The sequence below is a fragment of the Poecilia mexicana genome, unplaced genomic scaffold, assembly GCF_051168715.1.
Source record: "Poecilia mexicana isolate PSO_F unplaced genomic scaffold, ASM5116871v1 scaffold_6, whole genome shotgun sequence".
Taxonomy (NCBI): domain Eukaryota; kingdom Metazoa; phylum Chordata; class Actinopteri; order Cyprinodontiformes; family Poeciliidae; genus Poecilia; species Poecilia mexicana.
Genome location: NW_028263375.1, coordinates 33,044,738 through 33,067,564, shown reverse-complemented (window position 1 = coordinate 33,067,564; position 22,827 = coordinate 33,044,738). Strand labels below are relative to the sequence as shown.

General features: G+C 40.3%; 1 protein-coding gene and 1 pseudogene across 3 annotated transcripts; one reads left to right on the top strand and one right to left on the bottom strand.

The window, feature by feature from the left end:
• The first annotated feature begins 11,566 nt into the window (after nucleotides 1-11,566).
• Nucleotides 11,567-22,411, top strand: ska1 (spindle and kinetochore associated complex subunit 1). Of its 3 annotated transcripts, none has more exons than XM_014974545.2 (7): nucleotides 11,567-11,668; nucleotides 13,057-13,142; nucleotides 13,226-13,365; nucleotides 13,485-13,579; nucleotides 14,441-14,557; nucleotides 21,528-21,697; nucleotides 21,888-22,411. In XM_014974545.2, the coding sequence occupies exons 2-7, from the start codon at nucleotides 13,061-13,063 to the stop codon at nucleotides 22,034-22,036; spliced, it is 753 nt and encodes a 250-aa protein (XP_014830031.2). In that variant the 5' UTR covers nucleotides 11,567-11,668; nucleotides 13,057-13,060; the 3' UTR covers nucleotides 22,037-22,411. The 3 variants fall into 3 exon arrangements, with proteins under 3 accessions (XP_014830031.2, XP_014830032.2, XP_014830030.2); XM_014974546.2 differs by having other exon boundaries at nucleotides 11,567-11,681; nucleotides 13,226-13,341; XM_014974544.2 differs by having other exon boundaries at nucleotides 11,567-11,681.
• On the bottom strand, nucleotides 17,329-19,725 carry LOC148159527 (uncharacterized; annotated as a pseudogene).
• Nucleotides 22,412-22,827: the final 416 nt, after the last annotated feature.

The following is a 22,827-nucleotide window of genomic DNA, read 5'->3' as shown; positions in this document are numbered from 1 at the left end:
CCCGCCCACGCGGCAAAATACGCGCGTGGTCGTGATGAACACTGAGAAAGCACGAGCGTAGCAAGCACGCGCTTGTTCGGCGCGCTTATCGAGAAGGACCTCGCTGCAGCAAACAGAAAGGGGCGGGGACGGACCGCTGTCAGTCTCTTACCTTATTTGGAAATGGGGCCATTGCAATCCGGAAGTGAAGGGGGCGCTTTTTCCTATACTTCCGTTCTTTTGAAATCTGTGATATATTTTCACCTTTAGGGAGGAGTTTCACTCTCAGAATGTATTTGAACTTTTCTCTTTTATTTACTTCTCGGTAGCTCACAGTTTTTAGCAAATTCTATAGCTTTCGGTGTACTTCTAAATCTGCTCCTTAGTTGCATCTTTTCGGGCCTGCTACTGCCTCTAGTGGCGTGGGGGTGGTAACACAACTAATATAATTACATTACTAAATCAGAATACCACAAAGTCTTTATTATTTACTATTAATTTACTATTTACTATTACTGGCATTATAAAGCAACATATTTTTTCATTTTCTTAAGGATGTAGAGCTAATTAAATGACAATACCTTTATACATTATAAATAATTTCTATATATCTCCATCAATTATAGGAAGAACAAAAGAAATAAGGAGACATGAAAAACAACATGATCAACTGTAATAAAAATACCATTTGCAATGTATACGTAAGAAAAAATCATAGTACCATTCTCCTGAAGAAGCTGAATGTTTTGATATATGAATTAGTACAATTAGTGAAAGATAGTAGAAGTACTTAAAGGACGAAAAACGTACGGAACATTAAAAAATAACTAGAAAAATAGCTGTTCCTAGCGAAATGGCCGTGAGAATGCATATTTGCAGAATGACTGCAGCAGAAATGCAAGAAAAAGTAGAGAAAAGCGTAAGAAGTAGGAAAAAGCAGAAGAAACTGAAATAGTTGAAACAGTGAAATTCAAATAGTTGAAATAGTTGAACAGTGAAACGTAGCAAACAGCAGAAATTAGTACACATCCAGAAATATTTGAAGGAGTGCAACTTAGTAAAACAAAGGGCATTAAGGGCCAAAGAAGCATATTTGCAGAATGATTTATGGAGAAATATATGAAACTTGAGAACAAAGAATAAGTAGGAAAAAAGCATAAGAAAGCTACAGTCATACATTGTAGAAATCATTTGCCAAGCAGTGAAACTTATCAAAGGAATTGCAGAATTCAGCTAAAGAAGCAGAAGTTTGTGTGCAACATGAATTATTTGAAAAAGTCAAACAGTGAAACCGAGCTTAAAAAAGAGCAAAATTAGCACAATGGGAAATTAGTGAAAAACCAAAAGTAGTTGAAACAATTGAATAGTGAAACAGCAAAAAGCTTAAATTAGCGGAAGCAGAAACACCAGAAATATTTGAAGGAGTAAAACAGAGCAAAACCAAAAGCAAAAGTGGTCAGACGAAGCAGAAAAGTTTTATATAGGAATTGATAAAATTAATAAAAGTTTGCAGAAGACCTTTGCCGACAGTAAAACCAGTAGAACCAAAGGCATATACAGAAAAGTAGACAAGCTACTATAAAAGATAGTGGAACCAGTAGTAGTAGAAGGCATACAGAAAAGTATACTTGCAGAATGCATAGAAACAGATAGAAACAGAGCACAAGAGAAAAATACATTGAAAGAATAGGGGAAAGTGTGACATGGCTGTACTTCATAGAAGTTTGACAGAAAACAGTAAGACCTGTAGCAATAATAGTAATAATTCCATAAAGTAGACACTCGTGGCTACATTTTAATGCATAAATTATTTCTCTACAGTGAAATATGTATGAACAGCATCATTTTGTTAGTCAAAAAGCAGAAAAAGTTCAAAAACAGCAGTTACTAAAGTGGACACTCTAGCAACTGACATCAGTTAGTAAATTCCACCATGTATGTCAATGGGGCAAAAAATTTGCACAAAAGAACAATTATTTCAAAAAGTGCAATAGTGAAGTTTACAAAAAGATATAGCACCATTCTCCTGAAGAAGCTGAACGTTTTGATATATGAATTAGTACAATTAGTGAAAGATAGTAGAAGTAGGTAAATGACAAAAAACGTACGGAAGACTGGATAATAACGAGAAAAATAGCTGTTCCTAGCGAAACAGCCGTGAGAATGCATATTTGCAGAATGTCTGCTGCAGAAATGCAAGGAAAAGTAGAGAAAAGCTTGAGAAGTTGAAGAAAGCAGAAGAAATTGAAATAGTTGAAATAGTTGAATAGTGAAACGTAGCAAACAGCAGAAATTAGCTGAAGCAGAAATTTAGTAGAAGAAGAAATTAGTACACAACCAGACATACTTGAAAAAGTGAAACTTAGCACAATGGGCCAAAGAAGCATATTTGCAGAATGATTGATGGAGAAATATAAGAAACTTGAAAACAAAGAATAAGAAGTAGAAAATAGCATAAGAAAGCTACAGTCATACATTGTAGAAATCCTTTGTCAAGTAATGAAACTTAGTAAAGGTATGCCACAATTCAGCTGAAGAAGCAGAAGTTTGTGTGCAACCTGAATTATTTGAAAAAGTCAAAAAGTGAAACAGAGCGTAAAAAAAATCATAATTAGCACAAGAGGAAATTAGTGCAAACCAGAAATAGTTGAAACAGTTGAACAGTGAAACAGCAATAAGCTCAAATTAGCGGAAGCAGAAAAACCAGAAATATTTGAAGGAGTGCAACTTAGCAAAACAAAGGGCATTAAGGGCCAAAGAAGCATATTTGCAGAATGATTGATGGAGAAATATATGAAACTTGAGAACAAAGAATAAGTAGGAAAAAAGCATAAGAATGCATTGAATGCATTCTCACTGATGATAATAATAATGATAATAAAAATAATATTAATAATAATAATAATAAAGGGAAACAGAAACACTAGTAGTGAGAATGCATTGAATGCATTCTCATTGATAAAGAAATAATGAAACACTATTAGTGAGAATGCACTGAATGCATTCTCACTGATAATAAAGAGAAACAGAAACACTAGTAATGAGAATGCATTGAATGCATTCTCACTGATAAAGAGATGTTCTACTGGGTGTAGAACAATAGGTGCCTGCCATGCATTACATGGAGGTCAGTCAATAATAATAATAATAATAATAATAATAATAATAATAATAAACATTTTTGCCTTCTAGTCTGAAACATTTTTTATTTGTTTCCCCTAACTTGTATACTAACTTGTATATACACGCACGCACGCAACGCACGCACGCACACACACACACACACACACACCTATATGTGTGGGCCAAAAAGTTACAACAGTGAAATTGAGCTATGCAGTGTGGGTCCTTAGGCAAGACCCTTGGAGCTATATAGCCTACCTCATACCATGAGAGACATTGATATGCATAACATGCCGGCTCAGACGTCCCCCGGCCAAACAAGGTCTGCGTCAGGTGCTGGGGAACCAGAGCACCTTGATGACAAATGGGCTACTGCAGAGGTTCCCAAACTGTGGGGCGCGCCCCCTAGGGGGGGCGCCATGTCATTGCAGGGGGGGCGCGGGAAGCCGTCTGGATGAAAAAAACAAAACAAAACATGAACACTGTATTCACTGGGTTTTTACGCAGAAAATGTTTGGAAACCACTGGGGGGGCGCAGAAGAAAAAGTTTGGGAACCACTGGGCTACTGGAACAAGACGGAAATGGGCGAGAGGTGAAAACCTGGATCTGTTGAAATGCTACTACTCAAGTAACCCTAGTCAGAGGGGCTACATGCAAAGAATGAGGGAAAAATGGTTAGTTCGACATCCCCAGTCTACAATGACTGCTAAACAACTAGTAGCTCAGTGTTCCAACATCCGCAAACGGCAACTGCTATCACAACTTGAGATTGACGAGGTACAACACAAATGCTACGGCAAGGGGGAGGAGCCTGGATGTCAGGACAGGGGGGAGTTAACTACAACAACCCCAGAGACTGGGTATGCAGCCCCAGTAATGAACGAACCATCAAAGCTGAACGAGGCAGCAGCTGACCTGAGAGAGAGAATTATGGCCCGAATGAACACCAGACAACCCCAACGCCAACTACAGCTGCTGAGTGAAGTACCATCAGAAAGTCTCATTGAAGATGTGAATGCAGTATTGAGAACGATCCCTACCAACACCATAACAGAAACCAATGAACTGAAAACTCAGCATCAGTGATCCTTGATATGCTTGGCTATAAGAGCAAACCATGAGACCCAATATCCACCATGGAAAAGATGGTTAGAGGCTAAGATCAAGATAACAAGGAGGGAAGTGAGCCAACTGTCAGAGCTCCAAAGGGGTGCAATGAAAAGATCAGTACCTAAGAAGTACAACCAGATGCCCATACCTGAAGCACTCGAAACTGCCAAACAAAGTCTCTAAGCCTTGGCCAGCTGCCTAAGAGAGAATAAATCCAGGAGGATTAACCGGCTCTTCTCCACCCAACCAGCTAAAGTGTACTCTCAATGGCAGGGTACTAACAACAGAGCAGACCCACCAAGGCTGGAGACTGAACAATACTGGAAAGGCATATGGGAAAGGGAGGCGTCCCACAACAGCAATGCACAGTGGCTAACCTCTCTACGAGAGGACCACAGCAACCTCCCTGAACAAGCTCCGGTAACCATCACTGTGGCAGATGTCCAAGAAAGAGTCTCGGGTATGAAAAACTGGACAGCACCAGGACCTGACATGATCCATGCCTACTGGCTAAAGAAGCTCACTGCCCTCCATGAGCGACTGGCAGCTCAACTGAACCAGCTGCTACAAAATGGGACTCACCCGGAATGGTTAACTGAAGGGCGCACAATCCTGATACAGAAGGATCCCTCAAAGGGTTCAGTCCCATCCAACTATCGGCCAATAACCTGTCCTCCTTGTAGACCACACAGTCGCCCGAGACTGCAAAACCTGACCCACCAACCTGTGCACCGCTTGGATTGATTACAAGAAAGCCTATGACTCAATGCCACATACCTGGATCATTGAATGCTTAGAGATGTACAACATCAATAGGACTCTAAAAGCCTTCATTGCAAACTCGATGGGGCTGTGGAAAACCACCCTTGAAGCCAACTGCAAACCACTTGCACAAGTGTCCATCAAATGTGGCATATACCAAGGAGATGCTCTGTCCCCACTGCTGTTCTGCATAGGCCTGAACCCCCTCAGTCAAATCATCAACAAGACTGGCTACGGATACCGACTTAAGAATGGGGCCACAATCAGTCACCTCCTCTACATGGATGACATCAAGCTGTACGCCAAGAGCGAGCGAGACATCGACTCACTGATCCACACCACCAGGATCTACAGCACTGACATTGGGATGTCATTCGGACTAGAGAAGTGTGGCCGGATGGTTACAAAGAGAGGGAAGGTCGTCCACACAGAAGGGGTCTCACTCCCAGAAGGAACAATAGCAGACATAGAGCACAGCTACAAGTACCTGGCAAGCAAATGGCAACCTCGATGAGGTCACAAGGAAAGGAGCCACAGCCAAATACCTCCAACGAATACGGCAAGTCCTGAGAAGCCAGCTCAATGGCAAGAACAAGATCCGTGCAATAAACAGCTATGCCTTGCCAGTAATCAGATACCCTGCCGGAATAATTAGCTGGCCAATGGAAGAGATGAAGGCCACGGATGTTAAGACTCGGAAGCTACTAACCATGCATGGAGGGTTCCACCCCAAATCCAGCACCCTGAGACTGTACACGAGCCGTAAGGAAGGAGGCAGAGGACTAGTGAGTGTGAGAGCCACTGTCCAGGATGAAACATCCAAGATCCATAAATACATCAAGGACAAAGCCTCAACGGACGATGTGCTCAGCGAATGTCTCAGGCAATGGGGAACAGAGGACGAGGTGCTGGAGGAACCATCATGGGAAGACAAGCCCCTACATGGGATGTACCACCGACAAATAACTGAAGTGGCTGATATCAGGAAATCCTACCAATGGCTGGAGAAAGCTGGACTCAAGGACAGCACGGAGGCAAGGAGGCCTCTGAGACAGTCCAGCACATAACAGCAGGGTGCAAGATGCTGGCAGGGAAAGCGTACATGGAACGACATAACCAAGTGGCGGGCATAGTGTACAGGAACATCTGTGCAGAATATGGACTGGAAGCCCCGAGGTCAAAATGGGGGACACCCCCAAAGGTGGTGGAGAATGACCGAGCTAAGATCCTGTGGGACTTCCAGATCCAGACAGACAAGATGGTAATGGCGAACCAACCGGACATTGTGGTGGTGGATAAAGAACAGAGGAAAGCCGTTGTGGTGGATGTAGCAATACCAAGTGACCACAACATCAGGAAAAAGGAGCATGAGAAACTGGAGAAATACCAGGGCCTCAGAGAGGAACTGGAGAAGGCCTGGAAGGTGAAGACCACAGTGGTGCCTGTGGTCATCGGGGCCCTCGGGGCAGTCACCCCCCAACTGGAGCAGTGGCTCAAACAGATCCCAGGAACAACATCAGACATCTCAGTCCAGAAATGTGCAGTTCTAGGCACAGCCAAGATACTGCGCAGAACCCTCAAGCTCCCAGGCCTCTGGTAGAGGACCCGAGCTCAGAGGATGAAAGAGACCACCCACGGAGGGTGAGAGGGGAATTTTTATATATATATATATGTATATATATATATACATGTAATGGGTATTAGATATACAGATGAAATTCCTGCTAAAATATGTTTCACAGTTATCCTGTAATTGGTGGGTTTTGGCGCCCCCTACTGGTTACCTATAAATTGGATGAGAAACCAAAAATTCCACACAGTTGTATGGAGTTAGATTTGTTTCACAATTATTCAATCAAAAAAAATCATGTCAAACAAAAATAGTAGTATTCAATCAAAAAAAAAATCATGTCAAACAAAAAAAGTAGTATTCAATCAAAAAAAAAATCATGTCAAAGCAAAAATCACTAAGTTTTTTTTTAAACTTTTTTTTTTGTTTTTGGTTGAGTCTCTTTTTTTTGGTTGAAACCTTTTTTTTTGGTTGAGTCTTTTTTTTTTGGTTGAGTCTCTTTTTTGTTTTGGTTGAAACTTTTTCTAAGTTTTTGGTTGAATTTGTCTTCTTGCTTATACAACTTTATTTGCTTTGGGGAAGCTTACATGAACATTCTGGGCGGGGCTTAAGGACGAGCGATGTAAGACGTGTTCCGATTGGTTAGCGCTGACTAAAGCGGATGACTCCCTGAGATCTCAGAACTCTGTCCCGAACTGCAGGGCTTCGGTGACGGGACACAGAATGTGAATGGTAAGTAATCTTCACAAAATTACACCGTTTAGCAGGTTCTAAAGTGTCCACCCTGTTTCAAAGAAGAAATCTTACTCAACTTATGACGACAGTCACATATTTTGTCTGCCGTGATACCCGGTAACATATTGTGCTAGCTAATGTTAGCACTAGGTAAAGTTCATAAACTAGGCTTGTGTAATATTCGCCTGTCTTTATGTTGAATTCGTTAACCAGCGCACCTCTGTCGAGTGGCATTAAGCGTGGAAAATACCAAATATATCTGGAGGAAATATGTGTTAAAAACTGTTGCGCAATCCTCAGTGTGTGTGTGTGTGTGTGTATATATTTCTCCAAGTCAGTTTATTTAGTGGTTTTAAAAATAATGCCTCTTCTTCTATGTTACATTTTTTGCATTATTTTTAGTACAGATAATCAGCGTACTGTACTGTATCTGCTGGTGGTTTAAATTGATTTCAGCTACATTCAAAAAGTATTCAGATTTTAACATACATTTTCTACTTACTAAATATTTCAGTTTACTCTTTCTCAGTAACTTCAGTGTTATACCTCTGCACTATTTTGTTGCAGTTTCTCTTATTATGATACAGTAACTGTTTCACTTGAACATTTAATTTCCTGAGATATAGTCAATTTATTTTCAATTAAAACTCTTAAAAGACTTTAGGGTTTATTGGGTTTTGATTATGTTGTCTAGGTAAATATCATCACTTACTCATACTTTTTTAATTCATTTTTGTTTTTCAGATTTGCGTCAAAGCTTCTTGATGCGTTTCTGAACCATGATTGAGACTCTCCATGATGTTCACCCAGGACAAAGGGGAACTCGTATCAACTCCACTCCATCAACCTCTTGAGACCTTCCTGTTGTTAAATTGCTTTTCCCTTGGATTCAAGCACCTGCACCTCGCTGACCAGTAGTGACCATCAGTCCACAGTCAACTGGATCATCACAACATTGACTAACTTTTTATTTACAATTAGGATCTGAAAACCAGAGGACCAGCTACGCAAAAATCTACCTGCAGACTTTAAGCAGCTACCCTGACACTGCAGTGATCCTGGACTGGGCTGAGCTGCTCTTCCTCTCTCCTCTTCCTCTCTCCTCCAGAGTGACGAGTTTTCATCACCAGTAAAGACAAGTTTGAGTAACTGCTGGAAAGTGTATTATATATTTTCAGTGTTCATTTTGTTATACTGTTTGGACTTAAAATAAAATGTAATCTCTTTTGTAATACTCTACATTTTACAAACCTTTTTCCCTTATCTCAGTTGTAACATTATGTGAAGTATTTGCATGTAATTCGGCCTTCAAGCGAGATATTAAAATTAAACGCTTTCAAGTAATATTTCATCTTTTCTAAAACAAAATACAGAAAATACTTTCACAAAGTGGCTTTATTTCTGTCATTCCTCTTGTGAGTTGTATAATGGAGTGTTATGGCCAGGTTACAAGTATTTTTAATTATCAGAATGCAGTCATATTAGGATCATAAAGATGCAATTTTACCAGAAGAACATCTTAAAATACGGGAAGTCATTTTATGGAGAAGTCTTAGCTCCCTCTGACGAAACCAGCTCAGTCCAGGTGGTTCCGATACATTCAGTGGTTAAGAGGATCAACTGGCCACCAGGTCAGCATTGATGTCAAAATAACAAACAGAGCTACTGACGTAGGAGTATTTTCCATGTTGAAGAAAAGCAAAGTTTATAATGGGAGAGGGAAAATGATGCGTTTAGGTCAGCCGATGTCTCCATCCAGGAAGCCACTAAAGCCAAACAGAACTCACTTCAGCTCCAGCTGAAGTGAGGATGAAAAAGGGAGAAATAACTGAACGTTAACATGATAGGGAATAAAGCAAATTTGGTAATTTGCTTTTAATGTGTTCCAGATCCAAAAAGAAAAAGCTCTGATATAAACTTGTTTATTTATTTCTGCCAGGATGTTGGTGGTAATTTTTGTATTTTTATTACAATGTATCATTAACACATAAGCATGCATTATTTTTAAAACCACTAAATAAACTGACTTGGAGAAATATATTTAGCCAAACACACACGGCCCCTATAAGCAACACTTCCTTCCCTACCTGACCTTCTCTGACTCAACACTTACTGATCTCTCCATCCTCATGCTCTGATCGTCTGTAGCAGCTGGAGGAATCAGTAAGACCTACAAGCCTGTCCTGCTTCAGCTGCTCTCTGCTGGTCATACTAGAATGGGGAATTAGGAGAACACCAAATTAATTTAATATCATAACACAGCAAAAGGCATATTACATCTAATTCGGAATAAAACTAAGTACAGGACACACACCCACCAAATAATAAAAAACAGAAATTATGTGAATATCCTCCTTCGGCCTGTGACCTACCAGCTTAGTTTTACATTTTACATCTGGAAGAAAATGTATATATTTAAGAGTTACGTTGCCTCCCCTCATCGACAGCACTGAATATGTGCTTGGTAAATAAATCATCTGCACAGTCACTTGACGTGTGGTGCAGATTAATGTGGACCTGATAACATTGGAGCAACGATCCGCTGTTTTCCCATTTTAGCTTCAATGCTAGTTAATACACACACACACACACACACACTGAGGATTGCGCAACAGTTTTTAACACATATTTCCTCCAGATATATTTGGTATTTTCCACGCTTAATGCCACTCGACAGAGGTGCGCTGGTTAACGAGTTCAACATAAAGACAGGCGAATATTACACAAGCCTAGTTTATGAACTTTACCTAGTGCTAACATTAGCTAGCACAATATGCTACCGGGTATCACGGCAGACAAAATATGTGACTGTCGTCATAAGTTGAGTAAGATTTCTTCTTTGAAACAGGGTGGACACTTTAGAACCTGCTAAACGGTGTAATTTTGTGAAGATTACTTACCATTCACATTCTGTGTCCCGTCACCGAAGCCCTGCAGTTCGGGACAGAGTTCTGAGATCTCAGGGAGTCATCCGCTTTAGTCAGCGCTAACCAATCGGAACACGTCTTGCATCGCTCGTCCTTAAGCCCCGCCCAGAATGTTCATGTAAGCTTCCCCAAAGCAAATAAAGTTGTATAAGCAAGAAGACGAATTCAACCAAAAATTTAGAAAAAGTTTCAACCAAAAAAAAGAGACTCCCCAAAAAAAGAGACTCAACCAAAAGAAAAAGTTTCAACCAAAAAAAAGAGACTCAACCAAAAACAAAAAAGAAAGTTTAAAAAAAAACTTAGTGATTTTTGCTTTGACATGATTTTTTTTTTGATTGAATACTACTTTTTTTGTTTGACATGATTTTTTTTTTTTTTGATTGAATACTACTATTTTTGTTTGACATGATTTTTTTTTGATTGAATAATTGTGAAACAAATCTAACTCCATACAGTTGGTTCAGTGCTCTGTTGTGGTAAATCAACAAATCCGGTTCTCTTCTAAATGGTGTTGGAGGTTTGTTCAGGAGGGTGACTGGAATCTTTGTTACATTGCACAGAGCCATAGGTTGACCGGTAGAGAGGTTCACTGCGCCATATGTATTTTATCAACCACTGATTACAGGTAATTATATTATATTAAATGTCAGGAATTTACTTTGTCAGATATGTGTATCAGTTTGTCAGTTAGTTTGTTATATTTATCAGTTTGTCAGTTGTGGTTGCCATTCTGTTTGTTTGTTGGTTTCTATGGTAACATGACATGTTTCTTTTCCACTAATCCCCAGAGAGCTTTTAATGACTGTTGTTGTATTTATTATTCATATTTTTATTTATATTCTAAAACTATACGATCAAATGGCCTAGAAAATATAATGTCGGAATTCACTATAATTGTTTGTGAATTACACAGTTGGTTCAGCGCTCTGTTGTGAGCCATAGGTGACCGGTAGAGAGGCTCACTGCGCCATATGTGTTTTATCAACCACTGATTACAGATTGCAATAAATCATCTAAAAACCAACCAACCGGCCTCCGAGTGTGCATAACAGGACGGAGATAATAAAAGGTTTTATGCACTTACTTTGTCTCTTCCCATAAAATGTGTTATTACTGATGAACGCCATTTTTATGAATTAGAAAAAGGTACGTACAAAAGTCCCACTCCTTCACATGTGATATCATTGAAAAGCCCTAAATGTCCTCTCCAGATACCAAAAGGAATTAATTCAGTAGAATGCAGGGGGTGGGAGATATTCAAGTTTAGAAATGTCCTCTACAGAGGTCAAAAATGAACTACTGGTAGTCAGGTCAGGAGGATATATATATAATAAAATTTTACCCAGTGTCTTTGAACGCAACAGTACCACAGCGCATGCGCTAACCTTTGACGTATCTCCTGAGCTAGCGTTCAAATAAACCGGGAAATATCTGTTTATGTTTATTTTATTTGGAAATAAGGTATGTGGTTTGTGTAAGTATGGATTTTATTAGGATTCTTCTTACGTTTATCGGCACATAAATAAGCTTTATAGAAAACATTATAGTATTATGTTCAAAGATTTGCTTACTCTATGTTTCGTTTAGAGCAGAAGAATACATATATTTCTCCTTGAAAAGTCGAGTAACATTCGTTGTTTTCAATTTCGTTTTTTTTAAGCTAGCTGGTGTTCAAATTAAATTAGAGCAAAGTTCTCCTATGAGACTATACGGTCCTTAGGAGATGGTAGAATGCTATTGAAGACGCCACAAAATCATCACTAGCAAAAGACCTTTTCACATGTTCGCCTCGCATCTTGTTATTCATGAGTTTGAATTTAAACTTGTTGAGCCTGAAGGCCAGATATAATCTAATTGTATGTACAGCTTAACCTATATGAAAGTACGCTTAATCAAAAAGGTAATTTATTTTGATGATTCACCTTTCAAAGTAAAAATCCACACGAAATTGGAATGTTTATTTCTGTTGAATTTGATTATTACAGCTAATGGAAAACCCAAAGTTTGGTTTCACGGGAAATTTGAATAATGCATCTGATTATTAAAAATTTATTTTTAAAAATGTGAGGTTGAAAGTGGTCATGTACTGTACAGCAAGCTACATACATTCAGTGTTTGGTCGAGGCTCCTTTTGCATTAATTGCTGCATCAGTGCGAATTGGCATGGAGGCGATCAGGTTCTTTTAAAGGCCCTCGGTTAAAACCAATGTTGGTTGGATTTTGTGCATTTATTTAAAATAAATAACACTTTGATATAGAGTTATTAAATTACAATTCAGTATGCCATTAAAACTGTTTTTGTATAGTGAGTTTCCAGATGAAAGGATCAGAAGGCCAAAGAGCAGATGGCTCTTATATCTGTCTATGCATATTCAGCATATGCAAGCATCATATTTTGCTGCTTGCACCAAAGTTATAAGACAGGCCAGCACAATAGTCATACAGATGATGTAAAAGTTCTGGCATGTTGAGCTCTACAAGCCCCTCTACATCCTAACTCACCTAAGGCTTTTATGATGGGAAACTTTGCTTCCCTAAAATCTAAATATCCATATCTTTGATTTTACCCTTTAAGAATATTTATTTTGTTGTTCAGAAAGCAATGATTACTTATTGTCCAATTAAATATCGCCAGATCTGTCTTGTAGTGTAAAGTGCTTTCAAGAACTACTAATGCTGTTCAGTTACCATTAACTAGAAGAAAGGTGTCTCTTATCATACAATCTGCTTCTCAATAGGTTTCACAGTTTGGGCTTTTGTGCTGGTATTTGCTCACTGTACATTTTCCTTTGTTCTTGATCTACACCTTTATTTTCATTGTGAATAATTTTAAAATGTCTGTGTTCTAGGACAATGGCTGACCTGGAAGAAATCTACCAACACTTTCAGAATAAACTCTCATCCTTACAGTGCATGCTGGATCTATCCGCTGCTGGTATGGCAGTGTGTTTTGGTTAGTTGCAACCATGTAAAACTATGTTTGAAATTATGACTGGGCTTTTTCTTCTTCACATTTAGACTTGCCCCAGCAGAAGATAAAGAAACTGGGACAAGAAGTATTGGGACTTGGAAGGATGCTGGAGGAGTTTGAAAAATGTGTCGATCAGCAGAAAGAGCAACTACTGCAGCTGAAGGTCAAGTTTTTGCTGAAGTGTTTGGTGAATGAGCAGTGCTTGATATTCAGAATTCACAGGACAGTTTCAGAAATAAGTTAGTCATTTTTCATCTTGTGCCTCTGCTTTGTTGTAAATAAAAACCATGCTTTTATTGCTTTTAGGAACTTGAGAAGTTATTTCAAAATTATCTGGAGAGTGTTCAGCACATGAAGGACAACTTTCCCGCACACATTCCTAAAAGGAAAAGTCCAGTCAAGTAAGAAGATAATGAAATTCTTGTTTTGTTTATATGAAGAGCTGTTAATATATTTTGTATGGGTTATTTTATCATTTTCATTGTTGCCATGTATCTGTATAGTTAGTTACTTGTTTCGTGACAATAAGAAAAAGAAGCATCTGTTGTATCTACAGTCTAGAAAATGTTTTGTTTTTTCTTAAAAAAATAAAACTTTTTATGTTGTTGAGAGCTTCAATATTTTAGAAACCTTAAAATGCAGTAATCATCATTAGTAAAAATAAATACTGTCCTACTGTAACATCATGAAGGGGGACACTAACTCTTAGTTGACCATAATATTCTGTATTTGATTACATTCATTCAACGTTTCAGGGTTTCCCCCAGAAAACACTCTAAACTCTGTTGTAGAGGTGCTAGTGAAGCTATCCAGCAGCCTACCGTTTATTTGAGTTAAAAATGTTTAAAGTTGACAGGAAATTTGAAAGTAATCTGAGGTAATTTTGTATTATTGGAAGAGATATTAACAATACCTACACCAACTACAAAGTCTTAAGTGTTTCACCAAAGAGACTCTTTAACCCATCTTTGCCATCACTGATACTGGTAAATAAAAAAACCTATAATAAATGAACAATACTTAGCTTGGTGGGGTAGCAAATAAAGCCTGTAGGACTGTAATATCTGATGGCAGTGTTTCCCCTAGAGACTTAATGTTGGAGGGGGATTGGGGTTAATTTTCAAGGGTGTGCATTACCCCTGATTTAACTGTGGTGGCCTTGTTGGCAGGACGGGGTGCCCCCCTTGAAAAATGGTAGGAGAAACCATAAGGATCTATTGTGTAGCTTTGAATGTCTGACAATTATTATATTTGGTTTGCAGGGACAACAAGCCAGCAGATAATCAGCCAGCCTGGGCAGAAAAGACTAAGAAGATCAGCAGGAACTTTGTGAAAGAGATGGATTATATCACTACACGAGAGTATGAGAGCATCCCTCAGTAAGTCATTTTTTTAAAGTGTAGTTTTGCATGACAACATCTTATGATATAAATATGAAAGAGTCATACAGATGATGTAAAAGTTCTGGCATGTTGAGCTCTACAAGCCCCTCTACATCCTAACTACATATCAAAATGGATATGAAAAAAAAACTTGGAAAGTTAGATTATAAATATATAAATAAATAAGCATAGACAACATAGCTCATTTTGAAGAAAGCCTTTTGTAAGAAATTCCCTTAATCTTGTGATTAAGGGAATTTAATCACAAGATTAAATTCTTGATTTTAATCTTTACCAAGAACAAACTTTATCCCAGCGTTTTCAGTGTGTTACCGACCGCAGTGAAGTTGTTCTCAAGTTGGATATTCGCGCTCTGTGGAGTAAGGGGTGTTTAGCTCAAGATTGATCTGATTTATGAACGCTAATTTCGGCCAGCTGTTCTCTACCGCTCCCTCCTCAAGCGCTTGGAGGTTCACATGGGGCCGTCAATTTCCGAACCAAACTCTCCTATAAACAAATGCCTTGCCTTGTGACCAACTGATACAAAAACGTGGTAATTCATGCTATTACACGAGGCACACTATCCTCTATTCAAATTTTAAGTCATATTCAATATTTTAACTAATTTTAATATTAATAAATGTTTTCTTAAATAGCTTCCAAATCGTGTGCCCCATTAACTCAATATCAGTGTGAAATTGTTCTACTAGACTGTATAGATGAGGCACACTCATCTTTATTATATTTTAACACTTTATATTTTTTAACTGTTTTTGTAGTCAAAATTTTGTATTTCTCTTCAATAGCTTCTAGGTCATGTGACCTATTAACTCAAAATCTCTGTGAAATTATTCTACTAAACTGTATAGATGAGGCACACATTTTTATTCCATTTTGACCCCTTTTTAATTTTTTTTTTTACTAATTTTATATTTAAAAAATATTTTTTAAAAATGTTCATATGATGATCATCACATTTGTTACCTGTAACGTTCAGTTACATAAAATTCTAGGACAGGATCTATTTCATTACATGTTCACTTCTTGCCTGAAATATCTTAAATACATACAACAAATATTTACTTAAAGTGTGATCTATTTCATAACATTTACTTGACACCTTTATCTTTTACTCTGAAATGTCTAATTACACATTCAATGTTTAAAGATGGGCTCTTTCATCTGGTTTGTTTATTACATTAAATGTTTACTGTAAAATGTCTGATTATATAATTGTTTACTTTAATCACATAAAAATGTTTATTTAAAAACAATCTTTCATTACATGTATGTTTATTACCTGAAATATTTTAAATGTCAAATTTTTACTTAAAATGTGATTAATTTCATCACCTGCTTAGATGCAACTTTGAAGTGCTTGAATCAAACCTTTCATGAATGTTTACCACATTAAATTATTAAATGAGAGAAAACAGCCACTTCCAACTGTACACATATTTCAACACAAAATAATGAGGGGAACAAATACAATTTTCTTTTTTTACTATCTACATTTTACATAAAACTGTACAAATATTTCAGAAATAATGAGTGCAGAAAATCTTTTTCCAATCTGTGTTTTAATCAACAGTGCAGCATTGCAGTTGCATATTATCTGCAGGTTTCATTTGCATTAGGTTTTGCAACCACACTAGAACACATGTTCACTAAGCTGCAGCACACAAACACAATCTTGTCAAGAAGTACAACTTGTTCACTCTGACATGTAAGCAGCAACCTAATTATTATAGTTCTGTGTAACATTTTGTATTTGTTCCTCATGCAATCAATCACTCTTTCCACATGAATTCTGAGGTGAGCTAAAGCTCGTGTGTCTTCAATGTCTTTAGCAACAAGTTGACATCTCCCTTTAGTGATTGATGGCATTTTGACCTCAGCACACATCACTCTTACACTGTCTTTAATATCAAAGCCTCTGTCAGCTAATACAATATCCCCAGGTAATAAATTGGAGAAGAAGGCCACAGTTTTCTGTTATGTGCTTGTCTGATGCATGCCCGCCTCATCCCTTAGAAAAATAATAATAATAAAAAAATCGACCCATGTGGTGTTATACCATCCATCCATTTTCTTCCGCTTCATCCGGGGTCGGGTCGCAGGGGGAGCAGCTTCAAAAGGGAGGCACAGACTTTCCCCTCTCCCCAGCCACTTCTTCCAGCTTCCCGGAGGAGCTGGAAGAAGTGGCTGGGGAGAGCCACTTCTCTCCCCAGCCTGGACGCCAGGGAATGGCTGGCCTGGCGTTCCCAGGCCAGCCGTTCTGTAATGAAGAAACATAGCCCCTCCGGGGTGTCCTGGGTCTTCCACCGGGGCCTCCTCCCGGTGGGACGTGCCAGGAACACCTCACCATGGAGGTGTCCAGGAGGCATCCTGACCAGATGCCCAAGCCACCTCAACTGGCTCCTCTCGACGTGAAGGAGAAGCAGCTTTACTCTGAGTCCCTCCCGGATGACTGAGTTTCTCACCCTATCTCTAAGGGAGAGCTCAACCACCATGCGGAGGAAATCCGCTTGTATAGCGATCTCGTTCTTTCTGTCATGACCCAAAGCTCATGACCATAGATGAGGGTGGGAACGTAGATCGATCGGTAAATCTAGAGCTTCACTTTTCGACTCAGCTCTCTCTTCACCACGACGGACCGGTACAGCGCCAGCTTCACGGCAGACACTGCGCAAATCTGCCTGTCGATCCTCGGATTTGGAGGCACTGATCCTCATCCATACCAGAATCGCCTCGAAGCCGTGCGGAAGTCTTTTTCCATGGCCTCTCCAAACTACTCCCACGCCGGAGTTTTTTGCCTCAGCAACCACCCGAGCCGCATGCCGCTTTGCCTGCCGGTACCCATCAGCTGCTTCTGGAGTCCCACAGGCCAAAAAGGGCTGACAGGACTCTTTCTTCAGCCTGACAGCACCCCTTATCGAAGGTGTCCACCAACGGGTTCGAGGGTTGCCGCCGCGACCTTGCGGCCGCAGCTCCGATAAGCAATGGAGGCACGGAACATGGTCCACTCAGACTCAATGTCTCCTACCTCCCCCGGGACGTGTTCGAAGTTCTGCTGGAGATGGGAGTTACAGCTCCGTCTCACAGGGGACTCCACCAGACGTTCCCAACAGACCCTCACAACACTTTTGGGCCTGCCAGGTCTGACCGACATCCTCCTCCAACACCAGAGCCAACTCACCACCAGGTAGTGGTCAGTGGACAGCTCTGCACCTCTCTTCACCCAAGTGTCCAAGACATACAGCCGCATATCCGATGATACGATGACAAAATCGATCATCAAACTGCGGCCTCGGGTGTTCTGGTCCCAAATGCACATATGGACACCCTTATGCCTGAACATGGTGTTCGTTATGGACAATCCGTAACAAGCACAGAAGTCCAACAACAGAATACCACTCGAGTTCAGATCGGGGGCGGCCGTTCCTCCCAACCACGCCCCTCCAGGTTTCACTGTCATTGCCCACGTGAGCGTTGAAGTCCCCCATCAGAGCAAGGGAGTCCCCAGGAGGGGCACTCTCCAGTACCCCCTCTAAGAACTCCAAGAAGGGTGGGTAATCTGAACTGTTGTTTGGCCTTCAAGCACAAACAACAGACAGAGCCCGTCCCCCCACCCGTAGGTGGAGGGAGGCTACCCTCTCGTTCACCGGGGTAAACCCCAATGTACAGGTGCCAAGATGGGGGGCAACAAGTATGCCCACTCCTGCCCGGTGCCTCTCACCGTGGGCAACTCCAGAGTGGAAGTATGTCCAGCCCCTCTCAAGGAGACTGGTTCCAGAACCAGAGCCATGCGTCGAGGTGAGACTGACTATTTCTAGCCAGAATCTCTCAGCCTCACACACTAGCTCCAGCTCCATCCCCAACAGAGAGGTGACACTCCACATCCCAAGAGCTGCAGCTGAGGATCAGACCGCCAGAGTCCCCTCCCTCGGCTGCCGCCCATCACACAATGCACCCGACCCCTCTGGCCCCTCCTACAGGTGGTGAGCCCATGGGAAGGGGGTCCCATGTCTCCTCTTCGGGCTGAGCCCGGCCGGGCTCCATGGGTAAAAGCCCGGCCACCAGGTGCTCGCCATCGGGCCCCACCTCCAAGCCTGGCTCCAGAGTGGGGCCCCGGTGACCCACGTCCGGGCAAGGGAAAACCAAGTCCAAAGTTATTGTGCATCATAAGGGGTCTTCAGAGTGCACTTTTTCTGGTCTCTCACCTAGGACCCGTTTGCCTTAAGAGACCCTATCAGGGGTATAAAGCCCCAGACCGCATAGCTCCTAGGATCATTGGGACACTCAAACCCCTCCGCCACGATAAGGTGGCAGCAAAGGAGAGGGTGGTGTTATACCAATAAGGTATTTCATTGTGTGTCTACCTTTGTACCAAGAGAAAGATTGTAAACATGCTTTTAAATTTGAGGGTTGTTCTGTGCCTAATTCAAAACAGTCAACAATAATTGCCACAAGTTTTCCAAATGTTTCCATGGTAAGCTGGCCTCTCAGGCCAGCTTACCATGGGCTTAAGGTGTGCATACAACCCATCTAGGGTTTCAGCAAAGGCATTAGACAGAGTTTTGTGACACATTAAAAAGATGGCAAAGATGCTGAACAGGTAGATCGAGTCTTAGATGCATTAGTATGAGTAAAATTATTTGAAACTGTGAACGTTTTTTTGATGCCAGCAGAAAAGGCCTAACAGTGTTAAAACAAGATGACAAAGCATCTTATTCAGGACGTCCTGTATAATATTTTACTTTTTTTGTGTCATCCTTAAGAAAATCTGTGACCAGCTGTTTTTTATTCAGCTCTGACCTGAGGTCCCTGTTCTCCTTTAACATATTTATTTCTTCTCTTCTCTGTTCACAGAAGTGATATTCTATTTGTTGGCTTTTTGCTGCTGGTTCATGTTCCTCTTCAGAGTCTGCAACCTTGCTGAGCTCCTCTCCTGGGGTTTCCTCCTCAGCCTCTCGAACTTGCTCCTCTTCTATAGCCTCCGCTACCGTGTTTTCATTATTTACCTCTTATGGGGTAAATAATGAAAACACAGTCTCTGTAACTTGCTCCCCCACTTGTTGATCCACCATAGTCTTGCTGTATCGCCTCTTTAATTCACTCGCATGTCGATTCGATGTTGTAGCGTTTACCTTGCAGTAACCCATATTCAGCGCTGGAACCCAGTCTGGATTGAGCTAATCTCATATGTCGGTTTGCCTTGAAGAGAACATATCAGAACACACATCAGTATTAATACTTTAAATTTGATAATGCTAGAAAACTTAAATAGTTTACTTCACAATAATGGAATAACCCCGATGTCCACTGACAAAACTTGGACTATGCTACATAAAAAATATAAGCCCGACCTAAACAAGGTTGACCCACTTAAATGAACCCAACATAAACTCAACATGAGTACACCTGGACAAAATCATAGCAAAAAATTATGACACAACACCAACAAAGCAAATTTAGACACTCACCAGAATGGAAATGTCTGGAGCAAACTTGTATCCCAATCTTGGGATGTTGGAGAACATAATATCAGGACGTGTCACCGATGATACCCAGGACATTCATTTTCTTTTTGTTAGCTCCGATAACTTAGCCTCCTCGCGTTGTTTCTAGGCAGGAAACGGTGAAACGAAAGTCTGTTTTCTATCTTTTTACTTTTTCGGTCGTGTGATCGGACATTACATCCAATAATGCAGCAAGTTCGTACCGTTGCTAAATTATTTTAAGAAACTTGGATTCAAAAGATCTGTGAGAAAGTCGTTTTTGCTGGTTGTGTTTAATTTCCTTCAAGATGGCGCTCATATCGTTCGCCGCAGAGTACATCTACAGCAGTGACGTCACGCTCTAAAGCTTAATATTGATAAACATTTCAGACAGAAAAGAATTGGTATCGGCCAAAATCGGAATTAAAATATCAGCAATCACTGCAGCCCTAGTGGAAATTCTTCTGTAACAGCAACTTTTCTGCTGCGGCAGCATCAGATTAAGTTAATAATTTGACATAGACAGCTGGTTCTGTTCTGGGGACTTCTCTGAACTCTGAATATGATTGCACAAAGGACACTTCATAACATAAAATACATAGTGGACATTTCTGAGCATCTGCTTCACTTGATGGTAACAAATCAACAGTGTCTCTAGTCAAAGACTTCTTCAGATTTGCTGCAAACCATCTCAAGAAACAGACACCTAATTGCATAAGAGGCAGAAACTCCAGATGTATGGGATTGCACAGTTTGTCTAAAATGGATGTGTGGTCATACTGCACGCATCAGAATTAGGTGAGACTAGTCTGTGTGCCTCTCTGATGAAGCAAAAATCAACTTCCTTCTGTACTTGATGATACATCATGTTAATATCTCATTTGTCCCTGTCATGGAAAAAATTGCTTTAACAAGAGTCTGGATGAGAAGAAAGTAAGAAATTTATTAAAACCTTGCAAGGTGAGAACAGAAATACAGAGTGAAAGGAGTCTGTCAAGTCTGCACTGACCAACAGTGGCTCTGACTTCCTTTTATAGGTTTTGGTCAGAGAAGAGAGACTTGATTGGACAATAGATGTGAATCCCTGATGTAATTCTGTGGAGCCCAACACAGATGGTCTGACCATTTGTCTATTGTTAAGAAAGGAGGTTGTTCTCTGATGCTAAAGAGGGCAGATAACTTGTATGTTGGGGGAGTAACACTTAGTCTCCAGGATCAAGGAGCTCTTGCTGTTATACGGCACTGTAGAAGTCTATAGGAGAGCAGCTTGAGCAATCTCATGATGAGATCATGCAGACACAATCTAAAGCACAAGAGTGGTGAGGAGCACATTATAAAATTTTCCATTATAGTCCCCAGAGCTGATTTTGTGTGTTCAACAATGTACTTCTGAGTTCATTTGTCCAGATCTGTTTTAGTTTTTTTCCCCTTTTGGCTGACTGTCTATATGCATGTTTGTTTTTCAGTTACATGAAAGGACGTGTTTCATATGAGCAGCTCAATGCTGTAGTGGAAGGCATTAACACTGCTGTAGCAGCCAAGTATAAGATCCTCTGTCAGCCACTGAAGGCTCTTAATAATCATTCACGCAAGTTGCAGCAGCGCTTCAAGGACCAGGAAACCAAAGATACAAGAGGTATGCTGCAGGCCGTACGCCCCCAAGCAGCTGTGAATGAGAAAATCTGCATGCCTTACCTCAGTTGATAAAATTGACTGAATTGTTTCTCCTTTGTTGTTTTCATGGAAACTCTAGATAAATCTGGATAAGCTTGTGAAACATCCACACAAAGACACTGATTAGTTTTCTTTTTTTTCTGTACTTGCAGGACAGTTTTTTGTCGTGGAGGAGGACATGCATGAATTCACCCAGATGAAAGTGGACAAACGCTTTCAAGGCATCCTGAACATGCTGCGACAATGTCAGCGTCTCCGTGAGGTCAGAGGGGGAGGACTGGTCCGCTACATGTTGATGTGAAAGGGTGTGTGAAGGGACACACTTCCTTCGTAGCCTTAACACCATGACAACACTATAGGCTGTAATTAAGTATGTTATAGTGATTCTTAATTCACTGTTGTGGATTTGATTGAATATTTGTCACATAACTTGTGATAATGAGACAACGTTTGTTCTTGTTTTGGTTTGGATTGAATATTTGCTTACAAGTAAAATTGCAAAACATTAGACTTAATGCATTTATTTTTACTCCGCTGGGGTCAGTACAGTCTAGTGTCTGTGTACGCTGTAGCTAAATTATGTCTTTCACTGAACCAATGGGACGCAGTCAACTAGCCTTCATTTTGTCAGTTACATTTGATGTAAATTGAGATGAAAAAAAATCTGTTAAACCAGTATTTTGCTCCCGTTTCAAACACGCTTTTGTTCTAGCTGAAAGTTCTTGTACTCTTAGGACCACATTTTTCTGCAATTCAGGCATTTACCAGCTTGGACATTGCCTTCCTGTGCAATTCTACTGGAGAAATGTTCTCTTTTCCAGCACTATACGAGATAGTTTTTACCAGACTAGGCATTTACTGACATATTCTACATAATAATTTAACACTGGACTGAGAAATGGCAGCGGGGTGAAAAGTCCAGAACTTTAACAGAAGACATGAAGGAAGCAGATGCATCAGCCTTGCCTCGGTCGGACTGCCTCGATGTGTGAATGGGTGAATGACTGAATGCAGTGTGAAGCGCTTTGGGTCCTCTGGACTTAATAAAGTCCAGTCCATTTACCATGTCCAAGCAAGTCCAGCTGCAAAATG

What these genes read in the sequence shown, in the direction of transcription:
- ska1 (XM_014974544.2), top strand. An exon ending in GCTGGATCTATCCGCTGCTG is followed by an intron (nt 13,143 to 13,225) that starts GTATGGCAGTGT and finishes CTTCACATTTAG; the next exon opens with ACTTGCCCCAGCAGAAGATA. An exon ending in AGTTTTTGCTGAAGTGTTTG is followed by an intron (nt 13,366 to 13,484) that starts GTGAATGAGCAG and finishes TATTGCTTTTAG; the next exon opens with GAACTTGAGAAGTTATTTCA.